This window comes from Mastigoproctus giganteus, chromosome 7 (genome assembly GCF_048544385.1).
Source record: "Mastigoproctus giganteus isolate SK-2022 chromosome 7, ASM4854438v1, whole genome shotgun sequence".
In the NCBI taxonomy this organism is placed as follows: domain Eukaryota; kingdom Metazoa; phylum Arthropoda; class Arachnida; order Uropygi; family Thelyphonidae; genus Mastigoproctus; species Mastigoproctus giganteus.
Window position 1 is genome coordinate 169,682,629 of NC_143581.1, and position 20,368 is coordinate 169,702,996.

Here is a 20,368-nt window from a genome sequence, read left to right on the forward strand (position 1 = left end):
GAAAAGTTGGCTAGATGGGCTGAGAAGTGGCAACTGAAGTTTAACATTGACAAATGCAAAGTACTGCATATGGGTAGCCGTAACCCCAGTGAATGTGCCAACTATGTGGTGTTACACTCAGGGTAGTGGAGAATGAAAGAGACCTGGGGGTAATTGTGCAGCCAGATATGAAGTTTTATGAGCAGTGCAGGCAGGCTGCCAGAGTAGGTCATGGGGTCTTGTCAATGATATACAGGAATTTTGGGAGCAAGGATAAGGAGGTGATTATTCCCTTGTATAAGGCAATGGTCAGGCCACACCTTGAGTAAATGATTTTGTAATAACTGAGAGCAAAATGGAGGAGAAATTGTTGAAATTAAACATAAGAAAGGCACCTGGCTTTAATATAGCCGGATAGATCCCATCTATCCGGCTATATTAAAATGAGGCTTCCATACAGGTCTGGAAGCCTCATTTTAGGAAGGCTGTAGAGTTGCTAGAATGAATACAGAGAAGGGCAACAAGACTGGTGAAGGGAACAAAGGGGGTGCTCTTATGAAGAAAGGCTTATGTTCTGTAAATTGCAGCTTCTGGAATCTAAGCACCTGCAAGAAGATCTGACTGAGGTGTATAATGCCTTGAATGGATTGAGCAGGCTTAATGCTGATGGGATTCTTCTTCTTTCATAGATTAGAAACCCGAGGGTGCATAGATTCAAACTGAGGAAAGACATTTGAAGAATAGATGTGCGGAAGTTTGCCTTTAGCTAGTGGGTAATTGATTGCTGGAACAAACTTCCGTCTGTTGTTGTGGAAGTTGTTAGCTTAAATAAATTCAAGCTATCAACTAGACAGAACTAGACAAACGTTTGGAATGAATGGATCAGTGAAATGGGAAGAGATTTTTTTTTTTTTTTTCTAGCTGATGCTGTATATAAGCTTACTTTCTTGCATCATGTGTCTCTGCTAATGCTCTTCTGTTTTGTTTTCCATTCATAAAAAGATACCAAATAGACTTGGTCACTTCCACCATCATGGTAGCCAGGTGGGAAGGAGCAGCAGTGCGTAGCACACGCTTCTTGATTAGACCGGGGTTCGAGCCCGTCACCACCAAATACGGAGGATGCGGAAAGGTCATTCAGGGAATGACCACCGCATATCCCGGAGCAATATGGCCTTAGTTGCTAATGCTCCTAAAAACCAAATAACAATAACCACCATCATGCCATATTAAAAATGGCTTAAAGTTATTTTTATTTTAGTCTCTAGCAAATTTTAAAGCATTTGCTTGGATTACTAGCAAAGATTTTCTCAAATGATAATCAACAAAAAATTTTAACTTCCTGTTATACCTATTATTAGCTGTTCTGCCTGCACAATTGGATATTAATCAGAATCTCATGATAATCTGATGCTGAACCTTTTAATATGCATTACCTATTTAATTCATTTTGTTTTTTGTTATTGATTTTTTGATGTTTATTTGAACATGATTTGTCTTAGCCTTCACTTTGACCAACACCCCCACCCACCCACCAAGCTCAGTTATGGTGTTCTGTATCTTGTAGCAGTATATTACCTCTCCACACATCTTATTTCCTTGCACATATTAGTTTATTAAAATATAAGAAAAACAAAGTTCAAATTGTTTCACTTTATAAAGAATTTATGTATTCTACTGTACACTATCATTGTTACTGTTGTGTGTGCATGTTGCTGACAGTAATGCTTACTAGTGGGCTGATTTCCTACAGATTTTATTTTTACTTTTATTTATGTTCACTTTTACCTGTGTGCGTGTGCGTGCGTGCATTCTATTGCCAAAAGTAACCAGACCATGGCAGTTAAAAGAACCTTTTATTGATATAATATTTAATAATATGTCAACCCACCTTTGGCTTAAATTGCATTCTCTATCCTTATCAGTAGACTCCAATCTTTCATAACATGCAGTATTTTTGTCCATTTGCCCATCAATGCAGCAGTCAGTTCAGCTATTGATTGTGGGCACGTTGGCCTGGTGCAAAGTTAGTGTTCCAATCTACCTGCAAGATGTTCAGTGGTGTTCTGGACAGGCCAGTAAAGCTTTGCACTCTGGCATCTTCAAACCAAGTCAACTTCAGGCTGTGCAATTTGACATGGTGCATTGCCATGCTGAAACAGAAAGTACTGCCTTCTCTTACTACTGCACAGTGTACAAAAAGCAAAATGTCAGAATGTCTAGGTACTGTATGGCATTCATTTTCTAGATACAACGGCCAGTGATCCAAATCTAAACTGTATAAGAATCAAGAAACAGTGCTGGACAATGACAGTGTATCTGCCCAACTTCACCAATAAGGTGATACACCCTGGTAAGTAACATTTTCTGGGCATCCACTGGACTCAAGTACAGCTGTCAGAGTGGAAGACTGTGTACTGTGATTTGTTACTCCCATAATTGGTTTCAGCAAGCTCAGTGCCGATGGGATTCTTCCTTTTGCCCAGATTAATCACCTGAGGGGGATAAATTCAAATTGATGAAAGACAGTTGTAGAATAGATGTGCGGAAATTTGCCTTTAGCCAGCGGGTGGTTGATTGCTGGGACAAACTTCCATCTGTTGTTGTAGAAGTTGACAGCTTAAATAAATTCAAGGCAGAACTAGACAAAATTTGGATCAAATGGGTGAAATAGGAAGTGTTTTTTTTTTTTTTTTTTTTTTTTTTTGTCTGATGCTTTATAAGCTGCTTTCTTGCATCATATGCCTCTAATGCTGAATGCTAATAACACAGCTTACCAATTAGTGGATTGTGCACCAGGCAAGTCATTGCTATAGGATCTGCGTACTACTCTTTAGAGTGCCTGCCCTTATCTTACCTGCTCAGATTGCTGATAAACTGAATTTCTGCCATTTGTTCAAATATTTCCGAGCTGCACTATGATATGTCCATTTGGTAATTATATAAGGCACCATTCATCTAGGATGTTGCATTTTTGCTACATTGATACAAACAGGTTGATTGCTAATATAACATCCTATGATGCCACCCTTTTCGAAGTTCCTAAGCAATTCCGTGCCCTATCTACCCATTGGTGTGCTTCCTTCTAGCATGAATACAGTTGCCTTTTTACTTACTTCTGATATGTGAGTGGTGGGTATAATTCAATTTTTCCAAATCTCAACAGTATCTGAATACTTTTAGTTGTGTTTGTGTGCACACATGCATCCTGTATATGTAACCTGCCTTTTATTTATGAGGAGGTTTGATCTGACATGTAGAAGTTTTGGATTAGAAATGAATTAATATGTTTGTATTATAGCTGTGTTATATATATGTAATTGTCAAAATGTCATGAATATGATAGACTATGTACTTACCATGTAATTTCTCCTTTGAATTGTATTTCCTTCCAGCCCCTGGGACATCCCAGGATGTGGCATATTGCTGTATTTTTGTAATATTGAAAATAAAATTATTTATTTATTCATTCATTCATTTATTTAAATTAAACAATGATAAATATCTGTATGGATATTTTGCCGTTTTGTTAAATGATATCTTATAATGAGTTACCATTTGGTATTATGGGACATAATTATAAAAATGATACACAGATAAATAATAACATTGTATAACACTGATTTTCTCTTTAGTGTGAAGTTGAGTGAAAATGTTTATAAAAATTTTACTGACACTGTTCCATCACCTGTCATTTTTGTTGAAAAAGTACATTTGTGATTTATTGACCCTCTTAAGTCAAATTTTTGTGCAATGTGATTTCTTCACATCCCACAAGCATATTGCTTGAGAGGGTCAAATTGGTTAATATAACACCAAATGTTACTCAGCTTGGCCAGGAAATTGTTGTATTGTGCACTATTTGGACAAAAAAAAAACTGACACACATTTAACTATCTTCACAGACTGATTTTCAGTTGTACATGCTGAAAAACCAAGGATGACTCATGGGATGAATTGTATTCCTTCTTCACAGGACTAGCTAACTACATTTGAAGCCCTGATTTTAAGAATCCTTTAAGACTTCCTCTAGTCTCTAATAGATTAGAATCAAGACCTTTTCAAATGAGAGATAATAAACCTCCACTATACTATCACAGAGAACCTATTATACCTTAGTTTTGATTTTTATTTACTTGCTCTTTGGTGCCTGCTGAAACAGGTCGCTATTAGATGTGTTGGAGTTTCTTATTAGATGTTGGAGTGGCTTATTAGATGTATTGGAGTTGCTTATTAGTTTTATGTGTTGTTTCTTATCTTCCTTAATGTAACCCAATTTTCCCCAGTAAATGGATAATTATTTATTATTTTAATATACTGGGGCTTTCAATAAATTATCTACCTACCTATGAAGGAAATGTGATAGAGGCAAAAATCTGTTCTTATTTTTCAATATAACTCCCCTGAACTTCAATACACTTGTTTCATTTTCTTGGCAATGAGGGATTACTACACAAATAAAATTGTTTGTCCTGTCCATCAAAGAACACAGAACTAGCAGACTTCAGTTCATTATCAATAACAAAGCGATGTCCATGTACATTTTTCTTGAGGTTCCCAAACAGGAAATAGTCACCTGGGCCCAGATCTGGATGGGTAAATTCTTTAAAGTCAGTCTTTCAAAGCAGCAGCAATAGCATGTGACCTGTAACCTAGTGCATTGTCGTGAAGAATCAGCACACGTCTGGAAAGTTTTCCACAGTGCTTTTCCTTTATGACATCCCTTAAGTTGTACAGTACGAATGCGTATGACTCCCCTGTGACTGTCTGCTTATGCTCCAAATAGTGAATGTACAAAATTCCCTCAGCATCCCAAAAAATGGTGACCATAACGTTGCACGCTGAAGGTTGTGTTCGAAATTTTTTGAGTGGGGGAGAACCCTTGTGCTTCCATTGTATTGTTGCTTGGTCTCAGGATCCCAGTGATGAACTCATGTTTCATCACCCGTAACAATTCTGGACATGAAAGTTTCAGGATCCCTTCCATAAAGCTCTAAATTCTCCTCAGAACACCATACTCTGAATTGCTTCTGCGCAGACATCAGAAATCTGGGGACCCACCTTCCGCCAACCTTAAAAAAAAAAGTAACCTGTAGCCATTATCAATCCACTGCAGGATGGAAGCCTCATCAACAATTCATGTTGAGGGAAATGAACCATAATCTGCCACGCTGGTCCAATGCAGGTTGGCAGATCGACTGTATTTAGCAGAGTATGTGCTACTGCATTCTCACTCCTGACCAATTAGCTATGGAGTGGCACTGATCTTAGTCATCCCCAAATATTCATAGAGGATGGTTATAATTGTTCCCTTGGATATGTCATATTCCCTAGAGATTTGGACACCTTTAAATGTCTATCATTCAGCACAAGGGTTTCCACAACTTGCAGCATTTCTTGCTGTCACAGTCCTTCTTGGATGTCGATCATCTTTTGTGGACTCTCTACCCCACTTGAATTGTTTTGACCAGAATTTCACCTGGCACTCTGAAGGTGCACTGTTGCCATACACATCCACCATCCTTTCATGAAGCTCTTTGGCCTATTTCCTTCTTTGGTGAGAAACTTGATGACTGGACGATACTCCAATTTCAGCAAATCCATAATTTGATACAGGTGCCTTCCTTCTTTCTGTTACAGCAGTGCAACCTAAAAACATAGTGGGATCAAAATTAGTATGATTCCAGTTGAGATATGTAGTACCTTAGGTAGATAACTTATTGAATGCCTTTCATGAGAACTATAGGCATTATAAAAAATAATTTTTAAACTTTTGCTGACCATTAGTTTGAGAGGAGCTCTTTTAAACACAAAATTTTATAGCATAAAATAGTTATTAATTATTCTGCAGAGGTCATGAAGATATTATGTGCATTGTAGTGTTCAAAAAAATTTTCAAATTGTTTATTAATCAATTCATGAGTATTGATCATATTTACTAATTCAATGTATACTTATTATTTTCTGAATAGATAATATGATTTTAACCAATGAGGAAGAACCTGGAAGGGGATTGATATTAGAACCAGGAAAAAATCTAGTACTACAGTGCAGTACTGCAGATTGTCCTAAATGTAAGCTTCTCTGGTAAGTATACTTATATATATAATGTAAATTAAATTAACGTAAAATAAAGAAAAAATGAAATAATGGCAAAGATAAGAGGCAGCGTGAGCATATCCGTCAACATGCTGCCAGGAACAGAATGTAAAATGAAGTAAATTAAAGCAGGACAGTAAGATGGATAGGTATATATATATATATATATATATATATATATATATATTCAAGGAAGAACTAGACAGAACTAGGAAGGAATGAATAGGTGAAATAGGGAGGGTCTTTTTTTTTTTTTTTTTTTGGCTGATGCTGTATAATCTTGCTTTCTTGCATCATTTGCAACTGCTAATGCTAATAAATAAAGGAAGAAAAAAGTAAGGAAATAAGAACGTGAGCTAGCTAATTTTTCCCAGACCTTCACAATGTGTGGATGATAAAAAATAAAAATAAATTGAGAGAGAGAGAGAGAGAGAGAGAGAGAGAAAGCGAAATTATAGTAATCTTATGATACCGTGATAAATCTGACTAAAAAATGAATAGCAAGTGCTTAAAAAATGGTACTCACCTTGTATAAATCTGCAATAAATTTATTGGTAGATGGTGGCTAAATTTAGGTTGGAAGATGCATTAAAAAGAACTAAGGCGGGGAATGGGGTGAAAATATTTTAAGCAGATTTTAAAATGAACGCAAGGAAGTAGAAGTGCAGATCTCCAATCCTTAGTTGTTATAAAGAGGTTAAAGGACGCAAATGAAAAAAATGAAAAAAAGAAGACCGGTGATGCCAATATTCGTTACTAGGGACTTTCTTTGAATAAACTGTCATCAGTTGGCAAATGGGAGAGAAGTGAACGCGTGTTGTATTTAAAGTTTATCTATACTCTCGTGATGCTCTTTTTTGACACGTGGGAACTTTAGCCGCAAGAGGTTCCAAGCTGGTGAGAGGTTGAAGGAAAGTTTAGCATAAATAATATTGAGATCGGAATGGTGTCGGTACCATTCGATGGTGAGGGCTTCATATTGAAGAATTCTGTAGCTCGATCTAAGTTTAATAATGGTGATGGTGGAGTCAACAAGGGGGGGTGTGGTTATGGGTTTGAGTGTGGATTGTTAACTCAGTGCAGGATTGACTTGTCCTGAAACTGTTGAAGTGGTAGTATGCGCGGGTATTGGAAGTTGTGGAGGAACCGAATTTGGTGGTAGTGTTGCCGATGTAACAGGTGTCACAGTTTGGTTGGCATTTTATGAGATGTATTATATTATTGAGATCGTTGATGGGATATTTGTGTGTATGCCTCCGTAGCCAAGTGGTCAGGAGCGGGAGTGCAGTAGCACACACTCTTTGAGTAGACCGGGCTTCAAGCCCCTCACTGCTGAATACGGTCGATCTGCCAACCCGCACTGGACCAGCGTGGTAGATTATGGTCCATTTCCCTCAGCATGAATTGTTGAGGAGGCTTCCATCTTGCAGTGGGTTGATAATGGCTGCACTTTATTTTTTTTTTTTTATAAGAATTAAATAGGGAACCTAGTTTATTATAAGTAGAGAAGGTGAGGGAGATATCTGGAATTGTGCTGCGACAATTCCAGATTGTCGCAGCACAATTTTGCTGCGAGTTGCTATGATAAGGGAGAACTATGCGAGTATTTGTCTTGTTACTGTGTCTGGTGAGGTTATTAATACTGCTTTTAACAGTGCATATTGTGTGTTGGATGAGTTGAGGGGGGTAGCTCCTGGCTATGAATTTATCAGTAAGGTATTGAAGTTCATTGTGTAGATCATACTGTGGATTTTAGTGTTTTGCACCAACCTTGCGTAGAAATAAAAACACAAAGGAAACTGGACTTTTAATAACTGTGTTTATAATAAATTATAATAACCTGTATTTACAATAAATTTAACTTTACGATAAACTATACATATAAAATATTAAAATCTGCTACCTTATGAACAATAAAATGCATTAAAATATACTAAGTTAAAAGCGATAAAAAACCATAGCTTTCAAAGGCTCCAGCCTTCTTCTTCAACGGTATTTTCTTGTTCTGCAGTACATCTTTAAATATCAGCAGGTTCATGGTACTCATCACGTGTTTCATTCTCACGTGTTCCGTTCTCTTGCGTTGTGGAACCGGAAGTGGCTCGAGCGGGAGTCATACGGAACCGTTCATCCCTTCTGAGGATAGTGGCCTCAAAGAGGGGATGAATCCGCGTACCTCTATCTCTATTAATGTTGATTGTAGAACAGATCCGCAAACTCTCGAGCCACTTACGGTCCCAGAACTTATGCGCCCGATCGGTGATGATAGCATCGTCCGGGGAGATCTGGTGCTGCTTCTCCCAAAAATGCTCGGCCACGGCGGACTTGCCATACTCCGCATTTCTTATTGCCTTAGTGTGTTCCCCCAGACGATCTTTAAGACGGCGTTTTGTTTCCCCTACATAACATTCCCCACAATCCGGGCATCTAATGCTATATACGACCCCACTTGTGTTCTCTTTTTGAATGGGGTCCTTAACCTGAGATACGATTGTGTGCAGCCTCCGCCCCGGAAGTTGCACACAACGTGTCTGGTACTTTCTTAGTATTCTAGCTATATGATCAGTCAGACCCGGATAATAGGGAATGTATGCAGTGGATATTGGTGTAAAAGGCTCGCCTCTCCTCTGGTTTCCTTTAACATATTTTTCTATAATCCTCTGGGGGTAACCACATTTTGCAAGATCCGTCGTGACACACTCATACTCTAACTTTCTATCATCGGAGGAACTGCAATGTGATTTTGCTCTATCAACTAATGTTCTTATCACACTGTTCCTATGATGGTTGGTCTGAGCTGAGCTGTAGTGCGAATACTGCCCTTTACACATGGATTTCCTATATACCTTAGTCTTTAGCTGTCGGTCTTCCCTACAGACCAACACATCTAGGAACGGCAAAACTCCTCCTTCTTCTACCTCCGATGTAAATTGTATGAATGGGGAGAAGCCATTTAAGATGTTCAACACCCGATCTTCACTCCCCTTCCGAATAATTGAAAACGTATCATCTACGTACCTTTTCCAGGGGCGCATAGGGAGAACACTAGCATTAAATATTCTGGCCTCGAGCTCCTCCATAGCTAAATTAGCTACAATTGCGCTAATGGGGGAGCCCATGGCTGTACCATTAACCTGCTTGTACATAATATTGTCAAACACCATAGTGGTGCTTGAGAGGCATAACTCTATTCCTTCCCCAATATCCTCTAGCTTTAGCTGTGTTCTAGTATTTAGGGGTGGTGTCCCTCCGTAATGCCATGTGTGCACACCACATCCCATGTTCAATCGGAATACATGTAAATAGCGATTTCACGTCGAAAGATATCATGATTTCATTCTCTTCTATGGGTTGGCTTCTAATAAAATGCACAAAGTCTTTACTATCTTTAATACTATATTCGGAAAGTCCCACTAGTGGAGATAATAATTTGGCTAAGAAACCAGAAAGTGCATAGGTTGGACTGCCTATAAATGAGACTATGGGTCTAAGTGGCACATCTGTTTTATGAATTTTGGGCAAGCCATAAAATCTTGGCATTTGGCTACCTGTAGCATGCAGCATCCAATATTGTTCCTTAGAAATTTTGTTAGACTTAAGCCAACCCTGTACCATTCTGTTCACTTGCCGTTCCAAACTAAGAAGTGGACTTTTCTGAATAACTTTATAAGTCATCTGATCTTCCAATAAATCTAACGCTTTATTTCTATATGCTTCCTTATCAAGAACCACAGTTGCTCTGCCTTTGTCCGCGGGTAGGACTACAATGCTATCATCTTGTTTAAGCCTTAAACAGTGTGATAAGCCTTAAACAAGATGATAGCATTGTAGTCCTACCCGCGGACAAAGGCAGAGCAACTGTGGTTCTTGATAAGGAAGCATATAGAAATAAAGCGTTAGATTTATTGGAAGATCAGATGACTTATAAAGTTATTCAGCAAAGTCCACTTCTTAGTTTGGAACGGCAAGTGAACAGAATGGTACAGGGTTGGCTTAAGTCTAACAAAATTTCTAAGGAACAATATTGGATGCTGCATGCTACAGGTAGCCAAATGCCAAGATTTTATGGCTTGCCCAAAATTCATAAAACAGATGTGCCACTTAGACCCATAGTCTCATTTATAGGCAGTCCAACCTATGCACTTTCTGGTTTCTTAGCCAAATTATTATCTCCACTAGTGGGACTTTCCGAATATAGTATTAAAGATAGTAAAGACTTTGTGCATTTTATTAGAAGCCAACCCATAGAAGAGAATGAAATCATGATATCTTTCGACGTGAAATCGCTATTTACATGTATTCCGATTGAACATGGGATGTGGTGTGCACACATGGCATTACGGAGGGACACCACCCCTAAATACTAGAACACAGCTAAAGCTAGAGGATATTGGGGAAGGAATAGAGTTATGCCTCTCAAGCACCACTATGGTGTTTGACAATATTATGTATAAGCAGGTTAATGGTACAGCCATGGGCTCCCCCATTAGCGCAATTGTAGCTAATTTAGCTATGGAGGAGCTCGAGGCCAGAATATTTAATGCTAGTGTTCTCCCTATGCGCCCCTGGAAAAGGTACGTAGATGATACGTTTTCAATTATTCGGAAGGGGAGTGAAGATCGGGTGTTGAACATCTTAAATGGCTTCTCCCCATTCATACAATTTACATCGGAGGTAGAAGAAGGAGGAGTTTTGCCGTTCCTAGATGTGTTGGTCTGTAGGGAAGACCGACAGCTAAAGACTAAGGTATATAGGAAATCCATGTGTAAAGGGCAGTATTCGCACTACAGCTCAGCTCAGACCAACCATCATAGGAACAGTGTGATAAGAACATTAGTTGATAGAGCAAAATCACATTGCAGTTCCTCCGATGATAGAAAGTTAGAGTATGAGTGTGTCACGACGGATCTTGCAAAATGTGGTTACCCCCAGAGGATTATAGAAAAATATGTTAAAGGAAACCAGAGGAGAGGCGAGCCTTTTACACCAATATCCACTGCATACATTCCCTATTATCCGGGTCTGACTGATCATATAGCTAGAATACTAAGAAAGTACCAGACACGTTGTGTGCAACTTCCGGGGCGGAGGCTGCACACAATCGTATCTCAGGTTAAGGACCCCATTCAAAAAGAGAACACAAGTGGGGTCGTATATAGCATTAGATGCCCGGATTGTGGGGAATGTTATGTAGGGGAAACAAAACGCCGTCTTAAAGATCGTCTGGGGGAACACACTAAGGCAATAAGAAATGCGGAGTATGGCAAGTCCGCCGTGGCCGAGCATTTTTGGGAGAAGCAGCACCAGATCTCCCCGGACGATGCTATCATCACCGATCGGGCGCATAAGTTCTGGGACCGTAAGTGGCTCGAGAGTTTGCAGATCTGTTCTACAATCAATATTAATAGAGATAGAGGTACGCGGATTCATCCCCTCTTTGAGGCCACTATCCTCAGAAGGGATGAACGGTTCCGTATGACTCCCGCTCGAGCCACTTCCGGTTCCACAACGCAAGAGAACGGAACACGTGAGAATGAAACACGTGATGAGTACCATGAACCTGCTGATATTTAAAGATGTACTGCAGAACAAGAAAATACCGCTGAAGAAGAAGGCTGGAGCCTTTGAAAGCTATGGTTTTTTATCGCTTTTAACTTAGTATATTTTAATGCATTTTATTGTTCATAAGGCAGCAGATTTTAATATTTTATATGTATAGTTTATCGTAAAGTTAAATTTATTGTAAATACAGGTTATTATAATTTATTATAAACACAGTTATTAAAAGTCCAGTTTCCTTTGTGTTTTTATTTCTACGCAAGGTTGGTGCAAAACACTAAAATCCACAGTATGAATATACCCAACCTCAGAGGCCTGTTTGAAGCATTGTGTAGATCGTTTGTGAAGAGCTGAATTAATAACATTGTAGATTTGGTTGTGTAGGACGGCTTTTTTGGTACTAAGGGGATGATGTGAAGTGAAATGTAGATATTTACCGGTGTGCATGTTTTTTCTAAAAATCTTGGTATTTAAATTTGTGTCTGTCGTATAAATAGTAAGATTAAGAAAATTAATCTGGTTGTTCGTTGCGATTTTGAGGGTAAGGTTTAGCCTGTTATATATTGTATTGAATTTTAAAAAGAGATTGTCTATGGTTGTTCTGTTGCCTATTATTAGGATATCATCGGCGTAGCTTATGTATAATTTAATTTCAGAAGGGAAAGGTTGTAAAATTTGGTTTTCAATAGTGGCGAGATGAATTTCAGAAAGGTGGGCAGAAATGCCTAAACCAATTGGTAAACCGAATGTTTGTCGATAAATTTTATTATTAAATCTAAAATATCTAGCGTCTAATAAAAGAGTGGTGAGTTCAAGGATGTGGTCAACTGAAAGAGAGGTACGTTTCGTTAAAATGTCATCAGCTGTTAGAAGTACGCGTAATGCTTGTAGGGTGAAAGGAATGTGCACATTAGTGTATAGGGATATGACGTCAAAAGAAGCTAATACGTCTTCATCGGATATGGTGATGTTACTGATTTTTTTGGAAGGCTTGGTTGGTATTATTAATTTTGAATGTAGAGAATCGAGTGAGTGGGGATATAATTTTGACAAGGAAAGTGGATAAATTAGCAAAAGCTGATCTACTAAAAGAAACTGTCTTAGTGGGTGGCCAGGTTTGTGTAACTGGGTTATTCCGAACATGTGGGGTAGAATGTTGTTGCAAATACCTATCTGTTGTAATGTAAAGAGGTTGATTTCTTTGTTCTGTCTGAGTTTTCTAAGAATTGTCAACTTTATTTTTGAGTTTTGTAATGTTGTGGTTGCTGTCATTTGTATATGTATCTTGGTCGGCTAAAATTAATTCCATTTTTTCTGTGTAGGTGTTCTTGTCCAGGATAATGATTGTGTCTCCTTTGTCAGCTTTTTGGATGATGATATTTGGGGTTTTGCTTAGCCTTTGTAAATCCAAGAGTTGTTTTTTTATGTTAGGGAGAGATGTGAGTTTAGAATTTATTATCCTGTTAGACTGGTGTATAAGTCGCCACTTATTGGGATGTTGGTCAAGTTTGGACTGGAGTTCGATTATACAATCTTTTATTGGATAGTGTTGTTCTTTAATGGCAAAATTGAAGCCAAATTCTAGGCCGGAGAGTTCGGAAGGGGTGAAGGATTTTGAGGAAAAGTTGACGGTGGAGATTTTTGGGGGGTTTTGGATGTGAGTGTGTTCCATTTTTTTTGGTATGTTTTTGTGCTATGGGTTGGATGGTGGCATTGATATGTATATTGTTGTGGTTAATATATTCAATCCAGGCGTGCAGTGGCATGTCTCTTTTGAGGAAGAATCGTTATTGGTGTATACAGTTTAAAAGTTTGTTTTTTGTTAAATCTTTTCTTAAGTTCTTCATGTATGATCGCGATGGACGTGCGGTGTATGATATGTGGGTATTTTTTACAGATATTTTTGGGGAACATGCGGGCAAATTTGGGGATAACATTGTGATATAAGCATTTTTGCTAGGGAGTGTAATTTGTTGGAGAAATATTTTATAAGTGCTTTGGAGAGTTGTATTTTAGACATTCCTGATAGGAAAAATGTTGACTCTGCCATCACCGTTATTAAATTTAGATCGAGCTACAGAATTCTTCAATATGAAGCCCTCACCATCGAATGGTACCGACACCATTCCGATCTCAATATTATTAACGCTAAACTTCCCTTCAACCTCTCACCGGCTTGGAACCTCTCATGGCTAAAGTTCCCACGTGTCAAAAAGAGCATCACAAGAGTATAGATAAACTTTAAATACAACACGTGCTCACTTCTCTCCCATTTGCCAACTGATGACGGTTTATTCAACGAAAGTCCCTCATAGCGACTATTGGCATCACCGGTCTTCTTTTTTTCATTTTTTTCATTTGCGTCCTTTAACCTCTTTATGACAACCAAGGATTGGAGATCTGCACTTCTACTTCCTTGCGCTCATTTTAAAATCTGTTTAAAATATTTTCACCCCATTCCCCGCCTTAGTTCTTTTTAATGCATCTTCCAACCTAAATTCAGCCACCATCTACCAATAAATTTATTGCAGATTTATATAAGGTGAGTACCGTTTTTTTAAGCACTTGCTATTCATTTTTTAGAGAGAGAGAAGATGCTGAGGCTGTGAGTTGTGCAGCAATGTATGTCCCTTAATTTATATATATATGTATTTTTTTTTTTTTAATCTCTCATCTCTTCCTTTTTTTTTTTCACGTTTTTTAGCTCTTTATCTCTTATCTCTTTCTTTTATTTTTTCATCTTTTTTCTTTCTCTCTTTCTGACCCTTTATCTCTCTCTCTCTCTTATTTATGTTTATTTTACATATACATACATATGCACACTCATATATAACTCATATACATTACTAAATGTACATGATCTTGACTATCCGTTGGATAAATAAAGAACTATGCTGAAAAAATGCCAGGAGTTAGGTCAGAATGTGTATGTGTCTGCAATTCTGCCCAGACATGATAGAAGAGATTATATGCCGAAAACCTTGTGGAATAACTCGAAACTTGAGGGAATATGCAAGGCTCTAAGGTGAAAATTTTTATTGGTGTGGCTCACAAATGTAGGTGGAAGTAATCTATTTTGTAGAGATGGTATTCATTGGAACAGAGGTGGTGCAAGGATTTTTATCAGTATCATTGAGGATATCCTAGTGGCTCAGGGAAACTGCTAGTTGGGGTGGGGGGCCAGAAGGGTAATTTAGATCCATGTTTATCTGATGATATGGGTCAAAGTAATGCTTGCACTCATCTCATGATTCTTGTTTCTTGCCACAACAGCCAATGTTGATAAGATGTTCTGAGAATAGCAATGTTTCAACTGAGGGGGAAGATAAAGCCGGGAATACAAACATAAATAACATAAATAAGAGGTGTGTCAGGGTAGTAAACTGTAGAAGATTACTTAGTCTCAACTGTGTTTACGGTAATGTCAGTAGTGTTGCAATAAAATGGCCGAATTTGAACTCCCGGTTAGGAGAACTAATGCTGATATAATAGACCTAACAGAAACGCGGGTCAATCCAGAAATTGATGATGACGATGAGTTCTACTATGGTATGTATAATGTATTTAGGGAAGATAGAAGGGGGGAGGGGACATGCTTCTTATCAAAAGCAGCCTGAGTGCAAAAAGAGTTTTGCTGAGTCTGAAGTTACATCTATTAGCATAGAATCTTGAATCTGTGTGGTGTGATTTAGTTGGAAGAAAAGGAATGATGAGAGTGGGAGTAATCTACAGACAAGAAGATTGTGTAGAATCTTCTGGTCTGTGGCTTCCAGTCAATCTTCCCCAAACTGACCTGAATAAGTGGGAAGGACTCTCACGATGAGCAAAATTTTTTAAAAATAAACTTTAAAAATTTTTAAAAATTAAATATGATCATTATTTGTACCAGCACATTAGAGAAAGTACTAGGTGTGAGAATATTCTTGACCTCATCATTACTGAATCATCGTTACTAACGAATCAGATGACATCACAAGGCTTAAAAATACAGAAACCATTGTCTGGAAATGATCATGTAATTGTTAGTTGGAAGATGTTGTTGTAGTTAAAGGTAAAGGCATGGGTTTTAACTTCAGAAGAGGGGACTTTGACAGATCAAGGTGCTATGTGGCATCTGTGTATTGGGTGGATTGCCAAGGGATACCAAATATATTTGGATTGTGGAATAATTTTAAAACAAAAATCATGGAAGCCATGAACGTATATATACCTTTAAGAAAATATTGCAGAAGGAGGATGCCGAAATAGATGACTGTGGAGCTGGCTGGTCAAATAGAGCAGAAAAGCAGCTTGAGACAATTACAGAGCGATGAAAAGTATTGAAGCCTACAACAGGTGCAAGTTTATCTGTAACAGTACCACAAATAAGAGCCGACCGGGCTAGCCGAGTGGGTAAAGTACCTGCCCGGCAACCCAAAGGTCGCGGGTTCGATTCCCGCCTCGGGCTTGGATCAAAGTACTGCAAAAACCTTGGGAGGTGCAATATGGCCACAGAAGCCGATGCGCCAATAACTACCAAATCAAAAAAAAAAAAAAAAAAAAAAAAACCACAAATAAGGTCAGGGAGGCCAACATTGCATATGAGAAAGCATTAGCTAAGAGAGCAAAGAATGGGGACAAGGAATTTTTCATGTATCTGAATACAGTGAAGAAGAAGAAAGTTAATCAGATTGGACTCTTGTGCACTGGGTGTGGGGAAAGTCTTAGATAACCCAGCTGATGTTGCAGATGAATTGAATAGGTACTTTGCATCAGTCTTCATTTGACGAAAGTACCCTTCGTGCTGAGAATAGGCTGTGTAAAGTGAGGCAGAACCATATGAAATTGGCAACGTCATAATTACAGATGATTGTTTATTAGAAAAACTTTTGAGCATAAAGGCAACTAAGGCTTTTGGAGTTGATTGCATATGCCCTGTAGTTTTGAGAGAGAGTGCTAGGGAGTGTATTGAACCATTGAGGTTAATTTTGAGGGCATCTTTGGACTCAGGGGAGATTCCTTTGGATTGGAGATGTGCCAATGTATTATCAATACATAAAAGCAGTTCTATGAGTGAAGTTGTTAACCACAGACTGCTTAGTCTGACTTCAGTGGTAGGAAAAATTTAGAGGCAATGATTAAGAGTGCAATCCAGGAATATTTAGATAGCTATGGCATTCTGAAGGACACATAACATGGCTTTGTTAAGGGTAAATCATGCTTAACTAACTTAGAGTTAGGGAACAATTTCAACATTGTTTATTTAGATTTTAGCAAAGTATTTGACTCTATCCCTCTGAGAGGTTACTGTATAAGCTTGAACAGACTGGGATTACTGAAAGGTGGAAGGCAGAGGGTCGAGATTAATGGATATTCTTCGGATTGGTGTAATGTTAGGGGATGGTGTTCCTCAAGGATCAGTTCTTGGACCACTGTTGTTTCTCATTTTCATAAATGACATCGATGAGGGGATAGAAGGCATTATGTCAAAATTTGCAGATGACGTAAAGGTTGGCCCAGAGTCATCAGTGATCAGTGCCTTCAGGATGACTTGAACAGACTTCAGAGATGATCAGAGAGGTGGCAGCTATGTTTTAATGCAGAAAAATGCAAGGACTTACACTTGGGGAATAGCAACCCTAAAATAAATTATATTCTTGTTGGGGTTGAATTAAAAACAGTAGAGGAAGAAAGGGATCTGGGTGTTATAAAACATGCAGATATGAAGTTTGCTGAGCAGTGTAATCAGGTAGCCAGGAAAGCCCATGGTGTCCTATCGACAATTTATCGAACGTTATCCTATAAAGATAGGGAGGTCATAATCTCAATATATAAGACTAATGTAAGACCACATTTGGAATACTTTGTTCAAGTATGGAGACCATCTGAAAAGAGACATTGAGCTTCTTGAAAGGGTCCAAAAATGGGCAACAGGAATGGTGAGATTGGAAGAAAGATGACTGCACAAGGAAAGACGCTGATTATGTGGGCTTCAGAGCTTGGCAACCAGTCACCTGAAAGGTGACCTGATTGAAGTTTATAAGGCTCTGAGAGGGATTAATTAAATGAATGAAGGTGGAATTCTCACTGTTATAAAGAATTCCAGAACTAGGGGGCATTAATTTTAATTACAGGGGTTGAGTTTTAGATTAGATTGTAGGAAGTTTTCTTTTAGCCAGCAAGTTGTTGACAGCTGGAACAAGTTGTACTCACAAGTAGTTGAGGCTGACAGTTTGAGGTCAACTGGATAGTTACCTGTGTGAGGAGGGAAGCATATAATATGTATTTTCTTATCTACATGTAGTTTTTTTTTTTTTTTTTTGCCTATATGACTTTTGACTATATGACTAATATTATTACTATATACACTCAATGATCTATGCCTATGAACAAAGCCTATGAACTCTACTTTCGATGTAAGGTGGAATTGGTTCTTGTGGTCCTTGAGGTTGTCACAGACATTCTCTCAGATATGCTAGACAAGCTGTGCTTGCTATTTGGGAGTCTAAAATGCTGAAGGAACTGATATTCGGGTGACATTCAAGTCAAGTGGACCAATTTCGCCGAAATCTGGATGGTCTGTGACAGCCAAATTCTCTGCTTGCACCTTCACGGTGGTGGGACTGCTAGTAATCCTGGGTATAACCTCCATGCACAAGCACACTGTGGGTGTCCACCCAGGTGTGAACCAACGTAAGCAGGGGTCGAGGTGTGGCACTCACACCACATGGAGGAATGCTGCCCCTCTGTGTTACCAAACAATAATAGGTGGTAGAGGACTCTCATCAACCAGTGCAATACCACCACTTTGCTTATTGGAGGCTTGAAGTGTGTGGAACCCATGTTTAGTCTTCAGAGCTAAGTTCTGGTCAACCCTTTCCCATCTCTTCCATCATGCAGTATGACTGATGACTTTTGAGGTTATGATGAACATCATGGCGAGATCCAATCTTCCTTACATTTCGAGGGTACAGCTCTAAAACGGTGTTCGCAGGCTGGCTGCTAGTTAGTACACCAGACCGAACCTATTGGTAATTCTTTAAGAGACTTCCGGTTTAGCTAGTGTATAATCTTGCTACCTCTACTCTGCCAGATAGACTGGAGGGAGTCTGAGTAGTGTGTATGCAGAGAGAGGGGGCCTTGTCGAGGCCACATTATGTCAAGGATCTGGGTATATTCTTACCATGTGTACGCCATATCCAAAAATTTCATTACTTCATACAGCATATCCCCCCCCCCCCCACTTTTTCTTACTATTGAATATACCATGAATTGTCAAACTAATAGAGTAAGCTTATCTGCGAAAAGATCTAATCCTCCCAAACACTTCCTAACTCATTTCACAAATATACGTGGTCGCAGTTCTAATCTCAACGATGTCCATTTCCATTTGCAGTCTGCCAAACCCCATGTACTTTTTCTGACAGAATCTCGGTTATCGGTTGATTCAACTACTACTAATCTGAGTTGCCCAAATTATTCGCTGTATGATTCCTTTCGCCTCAAAGGTGGTACTTGTGCATATGTCCGTTCTGATATTCCCTGTTGGAGACTTGGTAATTTGGAATCTCCTCTGGCTTAAAATCTCTCTACCTCATTGTGTCAAAATCATCTGTTGTCTCTATCGTTCTCCAAACTCCACTAATCACTTGGAGCTCTTTGACTTCCTCTCTTTGCAACTTGACTTTCTCCAGTCCAACTTTCCTAACAGTGAGATAATTTTCCTTAGTGATTTTAATGTTCACAACTACAGCTGACTTCTGTTTTCTAGTCACACCGACCCAGCTGGTTGAGATTGCTTTTGCAATTACTAATGACCTTGCACAGATTGTTTATTTACCTACAAGGATACTGGACAATCCTAACGATACAGCCAACACGCTTGATCTTTTTCTCACAAACAACCCTTCTAAGTACACGGTTGAATTGAGTACTCCTTTAGGCACCTCAGATCACAACTTGGTGATTCTCTCCTCCAATTAAGACTATCTCATGGCTGTTCCCAACCTCTTATTGTTTGGAATTACATGAATGCAAGTTCGAACCCATGATCAGCAAATACGAAGGATGCGGAAGTTCAGGCAATGACCACCGCATATCCCCAGAGCAATATGGCCTTAGTTACTAATGCTCCTAAAAACAAAATAACAACAATGCAAAATGGATGATCTGTGAGATTTCTTTTCCTTGGTCGGATTGCTGTTTCAAAATTTCTGATGTCAACGTTTGCTCATATCATGTCAGTGAAATTACTCTTGTAGGAATGGAATCCTTTATTCCACACTTCACTTTAAAATCTTGTCATTTATCTAAACCTTCATTTTCCAATAAATGTGCTAAGGCTGTTCAAGAGAAGAAAGTTGCATATCGTAATTGGCTTGTTTCCAATTCTTCAGTTTCATTTTCTGCCTACACCAAAGCTCGCAACAATTGTAAAGCAGTTATTAATCAGTCCTAACTAGATTTTGAACAGACTAAGAGTAGAAAACTTGCTTCTTGCCCTAATGGTAGCTGAGCATACTGGTCTCTTGCCAAAGCTGTTTTAGCCAGCAAGTTACTGATTACTGGAACAAGTTGCCTCTGCAGGTAGTTGAGGCCGACAGTTTGAAAACCAGACGGTTCTGTTGTCACTTCAGCCAAGGATAAAGCTGGCCTGCTAGCATCCCATTTTTCTTCCAACATATGTATTAATGATCTTGGTAAAACACCTCCCACCATTCCCAACACGCTCCATTTAATGCCTCCTGTGGTC

The 20,368-nt window shown here is 38.7% G+C and overlaps 1 protein-coding gene across 1 annotated transcript in view; it reads left to right on the forward strand.

Moving 5' to 3' along the window:
- LOC150083325 (basigin-like) overlaps positions 1 to 20,368 on the forward strand; it is a 218,123-nt gene that overhangs the window by 108,598 nt on the left and 89,157 nt on the right. The window contains exon 7 of the mRNA XM_090377977.1: positions 5,952 to 6,066. Within this exon, the coding sequence (XP_090234103.1) occupies positions 5,952 to 6,066 (115 nt within the window). The remainder of the gene's footprint in view (positions 1 to 5,951; positions 6,067 to 20,368) is intronic.